Raw genomic sequence first — 16,148 nt, 5'->3', positions numbered from 1 at the left:
AACACCACAGTGGTGCTGCCCCTGTTGTTCAACAACCATGCTCATACTTCAAGGTGAGTGTATGCTAATAATATGTCATAATAGACAAGAATGCATTTTGAAAGATGCTGGCATTATAGAAATGACCATGGGCCCTATTCGTTAGTTACGCCAATTCATTAGGCAAATTTTACAAATCCTTATTCTTCACATCAGTGCACTGCTTGGAAATGCTTTCTCTCAAATTACTCCTTACAAAGTGAGAGGGAGGGCAGCAACTTTGTTATTTTTAAGCAACAGAATAGTTTGTGCTTTTCTTTATCTTTCCCAACAAAAGACTATTTGGGGAATCGATCATTTTCTGGAAATCACATACTGGTGTAGGAACTAAGAAGATTGGATGTACAGAATATAAAGTTTAATTACAAAATTAATCAGATTTCAGATCACTAATTTGTCCTTCAATAGAAACCCCAGCATCAAAACCACCTGCTACCTCTTGCAAGGAAGAAGCAATATATTGCTTCAGGACATTTCACAGAAAAAAAATCAAGGTTATCACATATACATTCTCCATCATGGAGACTGCTAGCCATGCAAAATAAACAACAGAGAATAACTAATAACATGAGGTGCAATTATAAAAATAATTTTTAAAAAGCTAACAATTAAAAAGGTAATTTAATTCAAATAATATTGAAATAAATGTCAGCATGTCTCATCTAACATATACTGTAAGTTACCATTAAAAATTCTGGCCTACTCTACCTTCTTCTCTAAAAAGAAGGGAAAGCAGATTCTTTTTCTGATATGGAAGTCCCAGGTCACTGCAGTTTCACAATAATTAGATCAAACTCAGGAAGCACTGCAGTCACTTCAGTTGCATATAGTATAAGATGGTCGCTTCTTCACTGCCGGCCTGATTTCAGGGCTATCTAAGCATCTGCTGTCACATTAGGAAGGTGCACGCTTTTGCTTATCTGTAGATCTGTGCAAAGAGAAAAAGAAGATATTCCTACCCCTCCAGGATATTCCAACCCCTGGACAACTGCAACATTTCTAATGACTGCATGAGTCATTCTGAATGTTCTTCAGCCAGGTATAAACAAACACCTTACAATTATGATAAGGGTCTTTTCTATAGATACATAAATTCAGGATCCTGGAGCTGTTTAATAGCTCTGTGCCTCACTCAGACTCTCAAAATAGATCTGAAATAGTACTTGAGTGAGGACTTTCACCTTCTGTACAAGGCTATATTAACTTGTTTGCTTACCAGACAAAGGAACAATAGACAGCATGCTGGTACTAGATACATACTATTACCACAAAGATTTTGTTATGCCTGACCTTCGTGTGAAGATATATGATCTGTGCATACTGTTATCTCCATCAATATACTAGGTATTCACAAATTGATGGACGCACAATTGGCCGTGTCTAATTATGCCCAATATATATGAGAAAGTGACGGATACTGAGGGCTTGTTTGTCTTCTGGTGAACACCCAGCTGTGGGAGGTGGGCTGGGGGACCCACAATGGTTTCTCCAGCCTGTAATTGTAAAATGAGCTTGAATTCATCGTTGTGCCTAAGAAGTCATTATCTGGGGAGGGGTGGGTAATGGCTCCCTCCAAATCACCTGGCTGGGCAGCACACAACAGGGGGCAGAATTACTCAGAGAAGAAGTGGGTCTTATCTCTGGAGGCAAAGAGAAGAGCCTCTGCCGGCCACAGACCATACAGCTTGCTTTTGAGTTGTAAACAACAGGCTTTTACAAAGATAACTTGTGCCATAAATGAAGGCTTTTAGAGGACTTCAGTACAGTCTTTGTTAAGCTTTCTTTGCTAGTATCTTAACAACCAACCCATATAAATACTTGTGACTTACTGTTTATTAGCCAGGGTGTCTACAGAAAGCAAACGTAACCTCTCCTGCTGCTTGTGTGCATTCGCACCAGAAAGAGATTCTCTAACTAAAAAGGTAAACTCTGTAGAAGGCATGCACCTGACTGCACACATTTAGTGCACCTGACTGAACACAGTTTAATCAAGGAGTAGGGCTGCTGATTGCTATTAAAGAATATCTAAAGAGAATTTCTGAAGTGCCTACAGAATTTTTGCTAACATCAAAACCAAATGAGACTGCCACAAAAAAAAAAAAAAAAAAAAGGAAAGAAAAAAAGGCAAGATTTCTCAAGAAAAATAAATAGCTACAAACCATTCTTTCAGTGCTTACACTACTGGAATGTGGGGTTTCAGCACAGGGCTCACCTTTTGAGTCCCACAACAGATCCCTGAGGACCTTGGGCTGTGCATGCTTCTACAGTGCTTTCACTGCTGCCCCTGCCTCCATCACCCGGGCTGAGGCCGTTGCCAACAAAGCAACGTGCAGAGAGCGAAAAGCTGAGCCAACAGTAGAGGTCAGCCATGAACTGTAGATTCCCTCTCCAGATTTCTTGCCTGAACAACTTACTGTTTACTGTACAGCCAGAAAGATCTGGGGCACCTGTGCCAAAACAGCAGTGAGTAACAGGAGCAGGAGGCGAGAAAATGAGTTTCCTTCCCAAAATAAGGCAAAAATCCAGGTACTAAGAGCACTGCCATGGGAGGGCTGACGTGCAAATGGGTAGTAACACTTGGTTTCTCTGTGAGTAACACAAAACTCCCTCAGTAACCTGTTCCTGTCTGCTAGCTGGTCCAGAAAGGTCAAGATCTCATGGAAGAAAAACCCACCACAAAATGAAAAACAGAATTAACAAACTCAACCTAGATGGTCTGTTAAAAAAAACTAAACATGTGAGAACTTTGACGGTGCATGCCCCTACGTTAGCTATGGCTGGGCTTTTGGAGAGTCACCATTGCCACTTGCTGGTTTCCACCACCCCTTGGTAAAGCCACTTGGCATGTTGGCTCCTCTGAAAAGGGAAATGTTTCGGTGCTCCTGTACCTTATGGCTGGAACACATGATGCACCAATGTGCCGGGCTACTCGGGTTGCCCTCAGTTTCATCTGGTCCTGAGTTCAACATCTAAAAATATTTAAACAGTGACTACATAAATTAGGTCAATGCTTCAGCCACAACAGATTACCTGGATTTTTAAGGCCAAGAATGAACTTGGACTAACAAACTGCTGTTTGCTGGGTGATTTGAAAAACAAGTGTTTGGTTACCCCTTGCAAATGAGGACACCCTTCAATACCATTCTCCCTCAAATGCAGCTGCCTAGGACATTCATTTAATGCAGCAACTGGATTTGAAGGGCAGGGATTTGGGCTGAAAGAACCCAGCATGGTCTCAAAAACGTGCTTGAAGTTGCAAATGTGAGCCAGGCAATCAACAAAACGCGCTGAAGTGTCCAGGCCTGCCTTCCAGCTGTGGTGCATTATACTTACACCAGGCAGGAGCTCGGGCATCATTTTAGTCCCTCACATGGTTTTCCAGCACTAGCACAATGCCCCTCAGCCAGGGCTGTAGGTCGGTATCTAGCCAGCGCATCCAGCACCTGAGCCCCCCGCCCCGCGTCCCTGCTGGGGATTGCACAGCCATGTGTGCAACGCCACTGTGCCCATCTCCCCCCCCCCCCCCAAACGGGCCCGAAGCCCAATTTCTGGCTCAGGCCAGCAGGGACTGGCCCTGCCCTGGATGCCCTCTCCCCCGCTGCCCCCCGGGCCGGCTGTCCGGCCGGGGCACCCCACCGCCGCGGGCCAGCTCAGCCTCCCGCACCGCCGCGGGGAGCGCCCAGCGCTTGCGGGGGGAGCGCTGCCCCAGGCCCGCAGCCCCCCGGGGGCGGCTCCTCGCGCTGCGGGCGGCCGCCGGCTGGCAGCGCTCGGGGCGGGCCGCGGCTGCCCGGCGGGGGCGGGTGGGGGCTGCCCCGCTCCCGCCCTTAATAACGCCGGGGCGGCCGGGCACGGCGCTGCGCATCGCTCCGGCGGCCGCCTACGAGCGGCTGCGCCGTGCCCGGCCCGGGCGCCGGGGAGCGGGGCAGGGCGGGGCGGGAGCCCGGCGGGGGCGGGCCGGCAGCGCCGTAGGGCAGCGCCGTAGGGCAGCGCCGCGGCGGGCGCAGGCAGGGGCCGAGCCGCCGGAGCTCCGCGGGCCCGCACCCGCTGCCGTGCCGGGCTGCCCGCGCTGGCGGGGCTCGGCGGCGGGAGGAGCCGCTGCTGCGGTGGCGCTGCCGCGCCGGCTGTCGCGGCATGGGCCTCCCGGAGCTGGCGGTGTGGCTGCTGGCGGCGGCGGGGCTGGTGCGCGGTGAGTGCGGGATGCGGAGGGCGGGGGCGGCTGCCGGGGCTCCCCGGGGCGCGGCGGGACCTCGGGCCCTGCCCCGCGTCTGGCCCTGCGGGCGGGGGCTGCCCGCCGCGCCCCGGGGCCGCGCAGCGCCGGGAGCTGCCGGGGCGGCGCGGGGGGCCGGGGCAGCGGGTCCGGGCGGGGGCAGCGGCTGCGGGACGGAGCTGCGGCTGGGGGGGCCGGGAGAGAAAACCGGGAAGAGGAAAGTCCGGCTGGAGCGGGGACAGGCAGGGCTCGCGTTCGGGGACCGGTTCCACCCTCCCCGCTTCCCTTGCGCTCTGAACCTGCCTCTCCCCCGGTCCACGCTGCGCCGTCCGTCCGGAGCGGCTCCCTCTCCCTCCACAGCAGAACGGCAGAATGAAGACTCTGCCTGGATCCGAGGCATAAAAAGGACAGAAATGCCTGAATATTATCGCGAATGTTAATGTCGTGCCTGTCGTCTCTGCCAGGACCCCTCTCCCCTCACGTCGTCCATAGCCGCATGAACCGCGAACCAAGCGGACAGTACTCGCCCCCAAGAGTTCTCCACCTGGAGCGGCCCGGGGGCAGGCGGCAGCGTGACCTGTGGCCGTTTTTCTCCCGCTGCCTTGCTGATGCCCTCTGCCGCATCCCTGTTCTGCCTTTCTGCTTACAGCTGTGCCAGGGCAGGGGTCAGTACAGGCAGTGTATTTCCTCTTCACCACTCCTTGCTGCTGGACCAAAGGGTGCACGTGTTGACAAAGCATCGTTAGCATTTGTAATTTATCACTTCTGGCCAGCCAAGAAATGATCCAAGAGGAAATCCCCCTTACAGGCTGGGATGGAAAGAGAGCAATACATGTGTGATAAGAGTTTGTTGTAGTAGCTAATGAACTGTATGAATTACAGCGGAATTGTTCTGGGAATGCAGCAGGTAAAATAATAGATAACATCTGGTAGCAGGAAAAGAGCATATGTCCTAGCTTTACTTTCTGATATAGAATCCTTATTTTTTATCTATTTACTCCTGTGCCCAAAGAGTCCCTGCAAGGAGAGTTCCAAAGGAAGCTTTACAAGGAGCTGCTGAAAAATTACAACCCTCTGGAGCGACCGGTTGCAAATGATTCCCAGCCACTCACTGTCTATTTCACTCTCAGCCTCATGCAGATCATGGATGTGGTGAGTCTGTAACCTCCTAGGAAACTCTTTCTTTAAGAAAAAGGGTGGATTATTCCTTCCTGGAGTGGAGATCTGTGATAGTGAAGGAAGGCTGCAAGGCAAGTGGAAAGCACAAATGATTCAGGACTCAACACCAAATTTTGACTGCCTTTTTAAAGAAGTAAACTTAGTTTGCCTTGTTCCCAGGTCTCTTGTCAATATCTCCCTACCCTCTTGGCAGTATGAAATATTTGAGGTGAAGCTCAAACTTAATACTTTGCCTTTTGAATCCTTAACTGTACTTAGAACAAACAAGAAGTGTAGTCTAAGGCTGGGGGGATATGGAAAACAAAAGTTCTTAATTTCTGGTGGTCACTAAAGAGCTTCTTATTTTTGGAGGTGGGGGAAGAAGGGGGTGTGCTGGCCAAAATTCAATTGTTATTGAAATAATGTGTAAGAAATAATTATGTTATTTCTTAGGCTTAAATTTTAGCTGCTCTATTTGCAACTACCAGTTGTTTGGTGTATGAGTAGATGTTCTTGTGCAGTATTTGGCATGTGTGTGTAAAATGCACTGCAGGATCTTTTGGGTTCAAGTATGAGCAACTCAAGCTTCACTCTGTTACGGCAGCACAGGGATGGAACTCTACATATAAGTGGGTTTACAGTACTCATTTTTACTGAATACAGCCAGCTATGGCCACTAATAAAGTGAATTACTTAAAACAAGTATTAACCACAAAATGCTGTTATCTTTCAACCAGATGCTTAAAGTTTGAGGCACAACCAAATTTAAAAGGAGAAAGATGTGATTATTCATGACAAGTGCCGTGTTTTCTGTTCCCTTACAAGCTGCCGATTGCCAAACTCCAGATGCTGTTCATTTAGTACCTGGAGGTCAGCACACAGATACAGAGCTCTGCAGGTTTAAATACTCATAGTTCCTATGCACATTTTTGCAAGTTTTAGATTAATAAGCCCTGAGGTGAATACTGGGATGTGTATTTCCACTGTGGTATTTACTGTTTGCTCAAGTAAGAGTAGGCGGTTGTAGCAAGCTGTTTCAGTGTCAGTGTCACTAAAGCCAACAGGCAAAATATGTCAGTTGTATCGTTGCCTATGGCACTTGAGTTGTAATACATGTGACACCAATGAGCTGAACAGAAGCCGTGTGGAGTCGTGTAATCTTTGAATGATGGGGAGGGAGGAATTGTGGTTTTATGCAGAGTACAACAATTTCAAAAGGTGTTGGCAGACTGCGCTCGGTGGAGACTGTGGCTGTACTGCATGGGCACCTGAGAACTGGGAGAGGACAGCCGGGTGTTAGACCAAAACTTTGATGTGAGATAAAAGCTGGTACCAGTGGGTTGAGGTAACAGGTGACACAAACTTCACATTACCTGTATGTGGGCATGATTTTGTTGTTAATGATGTTTATTGTGGGTGGGTTTAGAGGTTTTGCAATAAAGGAGATCTCCTCGTGCTGAACACTGCAGACACAAGCAGTATGTGACCTCAGGCACAAAGAGTTGGTCCAAATAGATAAGTAAGCAAGAATGCCTTTGGACAATCGGAGACAACAGGAAAAGCATGAAAGCAAGGAACAACACAGAAGTAATAAATGATACTGAGTTAGTAAGGGATAAATTAAAGTAATGATTCATTTTCTAATTATCTTAGAATGTGTCAAGGTAACACAAAGGGGCATCTGAAGGGCAGTGGGAGTCAGGAGGGCAGGTCAGAGGAAACTGAGAGGTGGAAGCTCAAGTGAAGAGAACAAAGGGTAGCTTGGGACAGGCAGTGCTTCAAAGGTCTGAATGCCTGAAGGTCCCCATCTGGGTTACTGCTGCAGCTATTCCTGCTGGCTCAAACCCTCGTGGGTCTCTTGGCACGTATGGCAGGGAAAGCGAAGGACAGAACAGTAATAACCACTGGGTTCTCTGGACCTCGTGTCCTCTGTGTCACGGAGCTCTGGTCTAGCTCCTCTTCCCAGTGCAACAGGCTTCTGCAGCAGCTCCTCCTGGCTGGAGCCCTTGGATGCAGCTATACGTTCTGCATAGCCCTGGTTAGGCTTGTGGCTCTGGTAGCAGTAGGCCAGTATGTTCAGGAAAGCTTAGCCAGCCTGGTCCAGTCTGTTCAAACTGAGCACTTGAAAAAAAACCCACACTTCAATGTATCGCTGCAGAACTTGGTACGGTACGTGGTGCTTCAACTGAATCTTAAACCAGGCTTCAATAAAAGCCCTTCCCAACCATGGACTTGGTTTACAAGAATGTCTGTCATAGCTCCTTTTTGGGAGATGACCTCCTGCTGCAGCATGTGCCTTCTCACAGCTCTGGGGGAGCTTTGGCTTTGGTACAGAACAGTACAGTCCCCTTCAAAGGATGTCTGTACAACTGTCTGTTCCGGAAAAAATTTTCTAGTGCTTGGTTTTTATCCCCGTTATCAAAATAAATCCTGATATTGTGAGGTTTCTGTTGTTTGGTGGGTTTTTTACTGTTAATTCTGAAATTAATTGTATGTAGTGTAGTACTATTTCAGAACAGGAGAGCTCAAAAAAGCACTTTGATCCAAAATAAGAGAGCTGTGAACAGACCAATTTCTTCCCTGGCTTTCAGAAATTGCACTTCTGGTGTCATTCTGTATAGCCACATTTGGGCCGAATATGTTAAGCTAACGTGTTTTTAAGTATTAACCACCCTGGGAAAGGTTTGTTGTGGGGCCAGACCCTCCTAGTGATGACATACCTTACAGGAACCTTCTTTGTGTCATCAAAAATGTTCCCTGAATAGAATAAGCTCAATACCCGTGAGACGCTTTTCCTGCTTAAACTGTGTCTATACTCTGGAGGTTTCCTTTGCATTGCTGTAAGTTAATAGTGGGGGGCTCTCCTCCTCGTGCTCCTGGCGTGGCTGTACCCATGCCCTTGCCTCCTGTGTGAACAGTTGGCTGTTGGAGACACAAGTGGCTCAAGGCCAGCAGGCAGTCAACTTCACAGAGTTAATTTCTTCTGGAGTTGTCAAGTTAAATGAGAAACTGTACAAACTGAAGGGCAAATATCCACAGATCATTAGCCAGTCTGGGTATAGTCAATGACTGGCAGTCTCGGCGAATATGATTTGAAGGGAGTTTTTGATCCTATGTGCCTTTCAAAAAAAAAAAAAGCCAACAAAAAAACCCCCAAAACCTTCATAATCAGTAAGAAGCCGTAGGTTTTGTACTGGCAGTTTAGTTACAGCTCATTGTGCTTGCTATGAAACTGACTGCATTTCTTTCTCTGAGGTCTGGGATTGACAGGCAAAGAAAAACCAGCCATGAAGTAAATTAAGCTTCACAATATAAAACAAATGAGTTTTCTTCATTGTCAACGAGAAGCAAATGCTGGTGGGGATGACAGCTATTCACAATAACAATTACTGGTTTAACAAGCTAGAAGCAAAACATAGCACCATCATACTTCCCTGTGGTTTGTATATTCACTTTACTGGCTTCCTATCTGATGGCAGCTGTACTGGGAGTCACACCGATCCAGAGCGGATCCATCAAATCCCTGCCAGGACAGACTCTGCCAGGCTGGATCCTGGCTGCTGCCATCCCTTACTTGAAGCCTCTTCCATTCCACTCTGACTTTACTGACAGGAAAGAGAGACTTTATATGAAGCCCTTGTCAAATACAGAGGGTGTTTCCTACCTCACATTTTTAGTTTAACCCTTTCCTTCTAAAACTAGCAATTATTTCTACTCTATGCTTGCAGATACGCTTTTCTTTCTGTTGGTATCGCATATTAATATGCATGCTAGTATCAGGACTACTAGTAAGTGCCGATTGCCTCAATTTTGTTTAGTTCATTAGAAAATAGAGTTGATGAACTGCCTAATGAGAATGCAAGCTGACCCAGTAAATCATAGGAAGTGTTGCTTTTGGGAGGGAATGGGGAGGGAAGGCTGGCAGTGTGAGAAGAATGCAGTTTGGGGACACAGGAGAGCTAGGAGGCTGGGGGAGTGCTTAGAGGAGAAGTGGGAATGTGTGGTGGACCTGAGAGACAGCCAAGGAGTTTGGAAGAAAGGTGGAATTTGGGTAGAAGAGGATGGAGGGCGAACTGAAAAGAAAGAGGTTTGAAAGGAGTGGGCTTAAAAAAAGCTTCTGTGTCAGGTTAATAAGAGCTTTCAAGAGAGAGCTTTTAAGTTCCTTCAGTTTGCTTTATTCCTGCACTCCTTAATAGAAAAATCAGTGCTCTTAAACCTTTGCAAACAATCTTGCAATTAAATCATCCTGAAGTGAAAATAAAGCGGAGACAGCCAGCTGGCCAGAAGTGTTATTCAAGGGCATTTCAGTTGTTATAATATCAGAAGACTGAATAAGAGGTTTCTTTTGCTTTTTATAATTTTTTTTCAAATATCTTAAAATGAGAAATGCTAAGCATTTTGATGAAAGAAATAAAGAATAACGTACTTCCTTCTTGAATTTGCTGAAATCTTGTTTCAAAACTCCTTGCTGGAAAGCAATGTATATTGGATGAATAGCCTGATAATAAGCATCTCTTTGAATCTGAATGAGAAAATGTTTGGAAATTTCTGACTTAAGAAAACAAAAAAAGTTTAAGAATAAACACAGAGGGAAAATCTTAACGAACAGATTCTAAGGGTATCTGCCTACCTGAGTGGCAGGAGGGGAAGAGGGGTTAATGGGTGTTCATAGTTGGTCAAGGTCATAGCTTCAATACAATGTCAAGAAAATAAAGAACATGATGTAGAGACGCTACTTATTTTTATTTACATCTCACCTCATGGAAACCCCACTACTTGCACCAGAAGCTAGTCTTTGGCCTGTGCCCATCTAGTATTTCAGCGTTGATGTGGAGTATGAACCTGACTTACATTTAGGAAAAAACTTCCAGCATATGCATTTTAGAGAAACAGATTCCTGAAATACGCTGATACAATTTCCATACTGGATAAAAATAAAGCCACCACTTTTTTAAATGCTATGTGGAAGCAAACACCTTCTAACATTTCCTCTTTTAACATCTATCCCAGTAGTACCATCAGAGGAGAATATTCAGCCGCTACCTATTGGTTTGGAGCGCACACTAGGAATAGATGTAGCAGCAGTGCTGTTCCTGCTCTGCTGCATCTCATGCAGAATAGCAAATGGCATAGAAAACCAAACACAGTGATCACAAAGGTATGAATTTTGTGCCTAGCCTGACATTTTTACAATAGCCATATTTGTATCTACTGTAAATTAACACAATTAAGAGAATCGTATCTGAGGGAATTCCATCCCCAAAGGTCAGGAGATGAAACCTTAGAAATTAACACAAAATGATCATACATTTACACTGCAAATTACTGCTTAGAGACACAGACATGAAGAACTGGAACACGTTGAGATATACAGTGATAGTTTAAACTCAATTTTTACTGCTATCTAAACGAGCTGAAGAATCCTGTGGTCTTACTTGAGTTTGGAAGGGGCTTCCAGAGGTCATCTAGTCCACCACCCTGCTCCAAACATGTCTAAACAGAGCATGTTACTCAGGACTGTGTCCAGTCAGGTACTGAACACTTCTGCAGAGAGAGATTCCACAACCTCCTTGGGCAACCTGTCCAATATTAAAACTATCATCATGGTCGATTAATTTTCCTAACATCTAAGCAGAACTTCCCTTGTTCCAACTTGGGAACAACACTAAGAAACACTTCTAGAAAGATGAGGCATCTTCTTCAACAGAAATGGGTACACCCCATAAAGGTACTTTTAGTGAAGCATATCAGGTTCCTTGACTATTTGCAGCAAGGTATGTATTTTGACTTTAATAAAGCCTTTCTGAATAACATTCTTAGCCGAAAACTGGAGAATAAGGCCTTGGCAATCCCACATAGCAGAACTGGTTAGAAAATCTTAAGAGTAGTTGTCAGTAGTTTGCTGTCAAAGTGGTGAGATTTTAGTTACGTGGTGAGATTCCCCAGGAACAGGTCAGGCTTTTCATTCATCTGGAAATAGAATAAGTAATATTTTAATTAAATTTGCAGATGACAAGTTTGGGAGGGGTTTAGAGAATACTGAGGGCAAAACTAGGATTTAACATTGTCTTGTTGTAAAAGTTGAGTGAAAGGACTGGTTTGACCCAATTTGATGCACCTTTTTTTCAAAGCCTAAATTATGTGAAATTTTGAGTACTGTATTCTAAAAAGTATTTGGATGCACTGGAAGTCATCCGTCTGCTGGAGGCTTGGGTTGTATTGCATTTAATTTGAGCCTAAGTGACTGGAACCGAAGGCAGGTCAATACTGCCTCTGTATGAGGGAAGGTATTTGTATGATTTTTATCATTCCATCAACTATACTTGTAGGCATGGTCCAGACTCTCCCTGTACTACATGGTATGTAAACACAGCTGAAAAGATCATCATTGTTCCAAAACATTTACAAGCTAATTATATTTTGATAGACTGGATTCTTTTAACATCAGAATTGTTCAGATAGTAACTGTTGGAGCATACAAGACTGTGTTAAATAAAACTAGCATAAAAATGCTGAAGTTAAGAGCAGAAGAATTAATGCATTAGGATCGGTGAATGGCTTTCTCGTATTAATTTTCAGTAATACGTCTTTCTATGTGGAACTTGCGACACCATTTTGTGAGTGTCCTAAGCTGATCTCAGTACTCTGCTGGTGAAAGCGACGATCTCACCTACTTCTGGCTTCACATTCCTGCCCCTTGGGCTTTGTGCCCATCCTCTGGGACTGGGCAGTTAGCTGTACCCATTTTTTGGGTAGTTATTTTTCTAGGTGACTGACTTCAAATGTAGATCAGCTTGAACTGCTCACAAACCTCTTACCTGTGGTTCCGCTTCATTAAGATACGGCACTTAAAATCTGTCATATATTTAGCAAACCCCCAAGCTAGTTCCAACTCTGTCTGAGCCAAGCTGCTAAACTTGTGGGAATGCTGGATCGATGCTGCCTTCGCCTGCGACTTCTGCAGCAAGGCTGGCAGCGGGAAACATTTTGGACGGTATGAACATGTCAATTTTGGTCAGCTCTGATCATAAATTAGTATTTTTTTTTTTTTACTGGCTGAAGAATCAACATTTAATAATTTATTCAAGTACATTGAATTTAGTGATTTATCTACGTAAATAGTCAAGTTCTTACTTACGTTGCATAACACCATTTAGTCAGGAATCTTTCATGTTTCCACCAGACGTTTACTAGCTAATTAAATAATTTACTAAGCAACATTTTTCACTTATTTTCCAGTTTCTTATGTTTCTTTTTTTAATTTCTAGTTAGGGGAAAGAAAAGTGCTGAATAGTTGTTTGTATGTAGTGAGCAGCAGCAGAATCTCCAGAGAAATCTTGTTCCTTTAGGCTGTTCAACTCACTTGTGCAGACCAAAGGAAAAATGAAAGCATGGAAACTTTTTTACCTTTATCTGAAGGCAGTCAAAGTTTGCTCATCCTACATTGCCCTTGGTTACTTGTATGACTTAGATTTATATATTCAAGGGCTTTCGTCCTTGTTTCATTTTACACAGTGTAAGTGATACAGTTGACTTCAATGACTTACATACAGTGCTTAGCAAAGCCTCTGCATAAGAATCTGCAACTCAGTATTTGCAATCAAATACCCCGGACCCACCGGGCAGGATAGTAATGTAAAATATCTTGAAATTTGAAAAAGAAAATTATGCTGTCATTCACAGAAGCAGAACAGCCTCTGTAAAGAAACAGACTATAAAACAAACATCTCCCCCGCAAAAATGAAAAAAGAAAAAAGAAATTTAAATCGGGAAAGACGAATAAAACAACCAAATCAAGAGGCTTGTTGAGAAATGGTGCTGAAGAAGTTCCTAAGCTGTTTATCAAACCTCAGCAGCCTCTTTGCAAACAATGGTTGTGGCAGAAGCTCATCAAATTTGCATTATTCTTTTAATTTTTAGCATTCATTTGTGTACATTAGAAAAAGTCTCTCCAAGCTTTATTTTCCTCTCACTTTGCTGCTTGATCTTCATTCCCTCCATGCTAAAGGGAGAAACTATGCGCACTTTCATCTTGCAGCCATTTCCATTCTACCATCATTTATTCCTGAGAGTTTAGAAGACTGGAACTGTGCTGGGATATGCTTTCCGATATTTTTAGTGAGTTTAATACCTATGAAAGTTACTGGATTATAACAGAAAAAAAAGTATTCTGCTTCTCCAAGAAATAAGAGGAACAGACCTTTTCAAGTAACGGTGTAAAATACTCTGATAATCGATCCACTTAAACTAGCAGACAGCTCCTCTCCGTGCCCTGTGGTGGCGAGAATCTGGTAACTAAGACAAACCGCAACCTTCCTTCAGTGGCATTTGTCCTTTTTTTCCTGTGCTTCTAAGTATCTTCTGGCTTTTTTGACTCTTTTCTCCTTTTACCTAGCATCTTTCTTTTACCTAGACTTCTCAGTGTTAGATCTGGAAAGGTATTTCAAACAGGCTCTATTCTGTAAGATGGAATGAGAAGCACTGATTTTCCATGAACTGAAGGCAGTTTGCAGGAAGGAAAAATAAAAGACTTCTGGTAATGGTTAACTAGACGACATTAGAGATGTTCATCGTATGTGGAAGTCAGAACTTCTGTTCTGCTTTTACTTCCACAGGAGAGGACTTTGGAATTATAGTACAAAACACAGTTGGGGTTTTTCTGGTTTTGTTTGTTGGGTTTTTTAAATATGAGTAAAGTAAAGCAGTTTCTCTTAACATTTTTCTCACCCTTTGTATATATAAATAATCAGAATGAATCAAAAAAGCTCAGTACTTCATTTCTTTGTTTTCTAACTACATTGGTATGGATGCCCCATTAACGGAAATAGCGAGTAGACCTCTGCTGGTATGCCACTTGTGGTGAGAAGGTTTGCATCCTCACTGTGAAAAGTATGATTAAGCTCCTAGAAAACAGATTCTGGTGTGAGGGACTGCTGTAGAGCACAGGGACCACAACATAAAGCTTTTACGTTTTACACAGGACCTCTTATTAAAGCAACAGAATTTGCAAAGCCACATAATTTAGTAATTATTACTAGTCCTCACTGATCAACTAATAAAGCAAAACTACAGCACAAGACATACGTTTTGGGAGTCAGGTCTGGCTAGCTAGTACTTGTTCTTATAAAAAGCTTGTAATTCACAGAAGTTTGGAGACTGAAACAAGTATACTCCCTGTAATACTCAGAATAGTTCCTTTTTTTTTTTTTTTTAAGGCTATATAAAATTAAAATGACAGTATTTCTGTCACGTTCAAGTACTAGACAATACATCATGTCACTGCTTAATACATGAGTTTGTGTCCTTTGTTTTGACCGTGTGGATCAGCTTGTTACAGCCTGTGGAAGTTTGTATGAAATGTTTGAGAGGACCGCGGGGCTGCACTGCTCTCCGGCAGCTGAGCATCTGGCTCCATAGGGTGCAGCACAAAACGTACAGCTGCGGCGGGAGCGATGCGCTCGGTGCGTGCCGTCTAGTCTCTCTACTCGTCTGCTGTCATTTCTGTGCACACACAGATTACATGCTCTATAAATCTGGCGTTTCTTGGGAAAGCCTGGTTTACTGTACACATAAAGAAGGGAGTTGACTTGGCTCTTCTGGGTTTGATTTGCCTCTGACTGCAGTGTCAGTGTGCACTGAGGAAGGACTTCAGATGCAGGTGGTTGCCCCTGCTGGACCCATTTCTTCTCTGGGAAGTCTTCTGGAAGGGCTGTGGGCAGATGCTGTGGGCTGGATGAATTATCTGGGGAAAAGCAACCCACACCTAAGCAGCACCACTCCTGTCCCGCTCCTCTAACCTGGTGTGTGTGGGTCCACAGGCTGGCAGGAAGGGTGCCGCAGCAGTCTCGGGGACGGTGGCAAGGGAGGCAGGAGGTGCAGCCAAAGCAGCGCACCTACCCTCAGACACCATTCTCGGGAGCACCTGTGTTACCAGAGGAGCCTGGGGACTGGCTTAGATTGCCAGTTGTGGTTTAACGTTTTTAAATGGTAGTCCTCATGGGCTGTGGCTCCTGGGCAATCAAGTAGGTGGCATTCTGTGTCTCTTCCCTCTTTCGTTTTAGGGTTCTGTTCTCAGGCTTGTGTGGGTACAGTGCCTACTTTTCTCTCGGAAAAGCACACAGTATAAAAAATTTTCAGTAATTTACAAATCTAATTGTGCTGACAGTGGTTGAACGAAGTATTGTCGATGGATTGCAAGCAAACACTTTCCTATCTATGAACAGAGTATTAACATAGAAACATTCAAATGTTAATTACTTCAAATTTAGATGATACAGATGTGAATTCTTCAGTTTCTCCTGAACTCCTCACCATGTTTGCCTGAATAGACTACTAAACAATCCAACTGCTTCCAATCTAAATATATCTCAGAGTTACAAAAAAGGCAAAGAAAAAAAAAGATTTCACAATGGGTTGGCAGCAGAGAGCATATACGTACATGTGCTTATATAGAAGAAGAAATCTTTTAAAATTCACTTAGAATTTTGATTACTTAAATATTTTTAATGTTAGCTAATTTATTTTGACTTTTTAATTTATTCAAAATTGAAATAATTATTTTCCAAGAATAACCAGAAGAAACCTGAAGTAAAATGTATATTTGGGTTTAACCTTGAATTATGCTTGCATTTTCATACGTGTTGTCTGAAACTAGAATTTGGTTTGTAAAAAGGAAAGGCTGCTAACACTGGCTTCGACAACAGCTAACTGGGAAGTGCAAAGAGCATGGCAGGAAGCAACGTGA

The 16,148-nt window shown here is 44.1% G+C and overlaps 1 protein-coding gene across 2 annotated transcripts in view; it reads left to right on the top strand.

Annotated features, from left to right (window-relative positions):
- Positions 1–3,998: 3,998 nt before the first annotated feature.
- LOC101911506 (neuronal acetylcholine receptor subunit alpha-7) overlaps positions 3,999–16,148 on the top strand; it is a 45,518-nt gene continuing 33,368 nt past the window's right edge. For both annotated transcript variants that reach the window (XR_008745407.1, XM_055793595.1), the window contains exons 1-2: positions 3,999–4,225; positions 5,259–5,398. Coding sequence is in view for 1 of the 2 variants with exons in the window: in XM_055793595.1 (XP_055649570.1) it covers positions 4,171–4,225; positions 5,259–5,398 (195 nt within the window). In the remaining variant the exon portion in view is untranslated. The remainder of the gene's footprint in view (positions 4,226–5,258; positions 5,399–16,148) is intronic.

The sequence above is a fragment of the Falco peregrinus genome, chromosome 1, assembly GCF_023634155.1.
Source record: "Falco peregrinus isolate bFalPer1 chromosome 1, bFalPer1.pri, whole genome shotgun sequence".
Classification (NCBI taxonomy): Eukaryota; Metazoa; Chordata; class Aves; order Falconiformes; family Falconidae; genus Falco; species Falco peregrinus.
The sequence above is the reverse complement of the archived record's forward strand: the minus strand, read 5'-3'. Positions and strand labels throughout refer to the sequence as shown.